General features: G+C 52.5%; 1 protein-coding gene across 1 annotated transcript in view; it reads left to right on the forward strand.

Annotated features, from left to right (window-relative positions):
- stx1a (syntaxin 1A (brain)) overlaps window positions 1–3,081 on the forward strand; it is a 5,229-nt gene extending 2,148 nt beyond the window's left edge. The window contains exon 4 of the mRNA XM_030380254.1: window positions 1,870–3,081. Coding sequence (XP_030236114.1) covers window positions 1,870–1,947 — 78 coding nt within the window. The 3' untranslated portion in view covers window positions 1,948–3,081. The remainder of the gene's footprint in view (window positions 1–1,869) is intronic.
- Window positions 3,082–3,534: the final 453 nt, after the last annotated feature.

The raw sequence follows: 3,534 nt of genomic DNA on the forward strand, positions 1-3,534 counted from the left end.
TGCCTGGCCCCCCCACCACACCTGTTACCTGTCTGTCTGCCCCCCCCACCCCACCTGTTACCTGTCTGTCTGCCCCCCCCCCACCCCACCTGTTACCTGTCTGTCTTCCCCCCCCACCCCACCTGTTACCTGTCTGTCTGCTCCTTCCAACCCCCCACCCCACCTGTTACCTGTCTGTCTGCCCCCCCCACCCCACCTGTTACCTGTCTGTCTGCCCCCCCCACCCCACCTGTTACCTGTCTGTCTGCCCCCCACCCCACCTGTTACCTGTCTGTCTGCCCCCCCCACCCCACCTGTTACCTGTCTGTCTGCTTCGGCTCCTCCTCCTTCCTGTGTGCTCCGCCCCCCCTCCCAGGGGGAGATGATCGACCGCGTAGAGTACAATGTGGAGCACTCGGTAGACTATGTGGAGCGGGCCGTGTCGGACACAAAGAAAGCCGTCAAGTACCAGAGCAAGGCCAGGAGGGTGAGTGGCCCCCCGTCGGCCCCCCCGTCGGCCCCCCCGTCGGCCCCCGGGGCCCCCAGTCCGGGTCTGTGTGTGGCCCCGAGGGCGAGGCCCGGTCTGTGAGCATGGCTTCTGTGTGCGTCCCAGCGTGTCGTTCTGTCTGGTGTGGCATGCGTCTCTGAAGGGGTAGGGCTGGTGTGCGACGAAAGCTTTGTTTATTGAAGAAGACGCCCCGCAAAGGTTTGCTTGGACGTCCTACATCGATGCCCTTTGTTCATTGTGCGCGTTATTATGTTTCCTTGGTGTTAGTAGCAGGCTGCACTGTGTCGGGCTGCTATGAGATCCCGGTGCTTACGTAGCTGCCGCGGCTATCGCCGCCCGGCCTAAACCCCGCCCTGCCATGAGGGTACTGTCGGCGGTGGAGACGCGAGCCGTAACTGAGCGGGGCTAAACCGCGTCCTCACTACGGGGCTGAGGCGGGCTGGGTCCGAAGCGTACCCGCCGGTGGAAAATGTGCATTCGTTTACAATCAGTGTGAGAGGAGGACATTTTGCTGATTGATTGAAGATCGGAGGGCAGGATTAGACTTTTGTTTTTCTACCCACAGGTATAGGTGAACGGACACGGGTTGAGAGTGTGATGCTCAGACCGATTACAGCCTGCTGTGTCTACGATGCAAATGCGTTTGAACCTTTTCGCTGTCAACCTTTATAAGGTCTTTATTAGGGAACGTTCTTTACAATATGATTAATGTAAAACAGCGTGCGTAGAAGAGAAGGATCCATCCAAGAATGGGTGGACCGCATTTGGTGCGGTCAGACCGGCGGTGGGCAACGCTGAACGTACAAGCAGTCAGTGGATCCATCGGTCCGGAAAGATAAAGGACGGTACTATTACAGCTGCTCTCTGAGGGGGGTTCGGCATCGGGTTCTTTCATTACCTGCTCCTCTTCAGCTCCCTCTCGGCACGATTCTCTCACCAAATTATAGTACGGGCTATTTGTGCCCAGAGGCTTTTTTTCGAGGTACCTGTAGAGTTTTAATAATACCTTACGTTTGCGACATGGTTAAAGTTACTCGGTGGAACAACACTGCCCCCTCGTGGTTGATGTTGAAACTGCTGATGATCTGCTCCTCATCCTGCCTCGGTAGATAGTATACTATCATGAAAGCGGAACCAAATAAAATAATGTTCTTTATTTCCGTTCATTATGTCTTTATTTTATTCCGTACATCTTTCCTTCATTCCTGCCTACCTTCCTTCCTTTACATTACATTACCATTCATGTAACATGAATATAACATTAATGTCACGTGAGTGTACCATTAATGTATCATGAATGTGACACTAATGACACATCAGCGAGCCCTCGCTATTCATTCATCCTCTAACTCGTCCTTTTCCCGCTCATGTCTCTGATGCAGAAGATGATCCTGATAGGTGTTTGTTTGGCCATATGTGTGGTGGTCCTGGTCATTTCCCTAGCGGCGGGGCTCTCATAGGCCCCCTCGAGGAGCTTCTGGACCCAAAAGCACGGTCCAGGGGCCACATCACCACCGTGAGGCTCAGAAGGCCCAGGACCCCCAGGGTCTCCTGCCTCGCTCCCCCGTTCAAACACCGGGTAGTGCACTTAAGCTGTGGTACCGAAACAGTAAGCGGCCCTACTCACCTAGCCGCCATCACGGTGCTAAACGGTAGCTGGTGGTGGAACAGACCCAGCTAGTGCTCAGAACCAAGACAGAGCCGGGATGGCCGCTAGGGGGTAAGGTCCATGAAGGTCTTTTCTCAGAGGGCACCGCGGCTCAGACACTGGGGTCGCTATTAGCGACCGACTTGGAGCCTGGGAGCCCGGCAGCTCCGAAGCCAAGAGACACGTCGATGCATGTGATTCTGTGTTTCTGTAGTCATGTCGTTTGTCTTGAACCACCAACTGCGTCTGCTGTTGGCTGTTCTGACAAAGTAGCTCTGACGTGAGAGTGCAGAGTAAGTGTCAGTGTGGGATCATCATGCTTGGGGGTGGAGGGGGGCATTTATACTTCTGTCAAATTGTCTGGAGGAATGCGATGGGATTGTACGTCACCACACTACCAAACCATACGGGGGACTGCGCACAGAGGCTCTGGGGGCTGCGGTCCCTCCAGAAGAACGGCCCCCTCTTTAGGGACTGGGGGGCTGCGGCCCCTCCAGAGCCCGGCCCCCTCTTTAGGGCCTCACAGACCCGACCCCACCAGGGCCGTGGACCAGGAGCACACAGAGCCAGGTCGAGTTCGGAGGCCCTGCAGATTGTCAACCTTTAGGAGCCACCGATCTGTTTGTCACGCCATTTCAGAGCCACATAAAGAGAATGGCGGCCCCTCTGCCCGTCACAGACACGACGGGGGTCCCGGTCACGGCCGTCTGCATGGTGTTCTCGTGATGCATGTTGTGGGCTGTCCATTTGCAAAACTCTGCATGCTTGCTGCATGATGTAATTCAGTAACATAGGAAGCCACAGAACCGGAAACAGGAAGCCACGGAACCGGAAACAGGAAACAGGAAGCCACACAAATACTAAGAGAACAATTAAGTAGAAGCGATTATTTGTTTCAATCCAGCGTTGACATTCACAGCTTTAAAAAATATTTGAATTGCCTTTATTGTGTTCAATTTTAAAATACAATTAAATAATTAAAAGTAATTTGTTTCACTGCATGAAAATTACTAAAGACAGTTAATATAATTATTATATATTCCCTATAATACCCCCATTTACCTTCCAATAAGGAGCCTGGTTAACCGACTTGCAATTATCCTCGCCAATGTATATATATTTATGGGTACTAATATCAAATAGGATATAATTATACCGCAGTGGCTGCATTGTGCATGATATGGTGTTCCATGCTGTAACATACGTTTCCAACTTCTAATGTGTGGATTTCTCTTTTCTCTCCCAACCCGCTGCCCTTGATGACGTGTTTTAACCAAATCGTAACAATCGTGCAGAAGAAAATCATGATTATCATCTGCTGTGTGGTGCTGGGAATAGTGATAGCTTCTGTGATCGGAGGGACGCTGGCCTGAAACACACACACACACACACACACACA

This window comes from Gadus morhua, chromosome 16 (genome assembly GCF_902167405.1).
Source record: "Gadus morhua chromosome 16, gadMor3.0, whole genome shotgun sequence".
Classification (NCBI taxonomy): Eukaryota; Metazoa; Chordata; class Actinopteri; order Gadiformes; family Gadidae; genus Gadus; species Gadus morhua.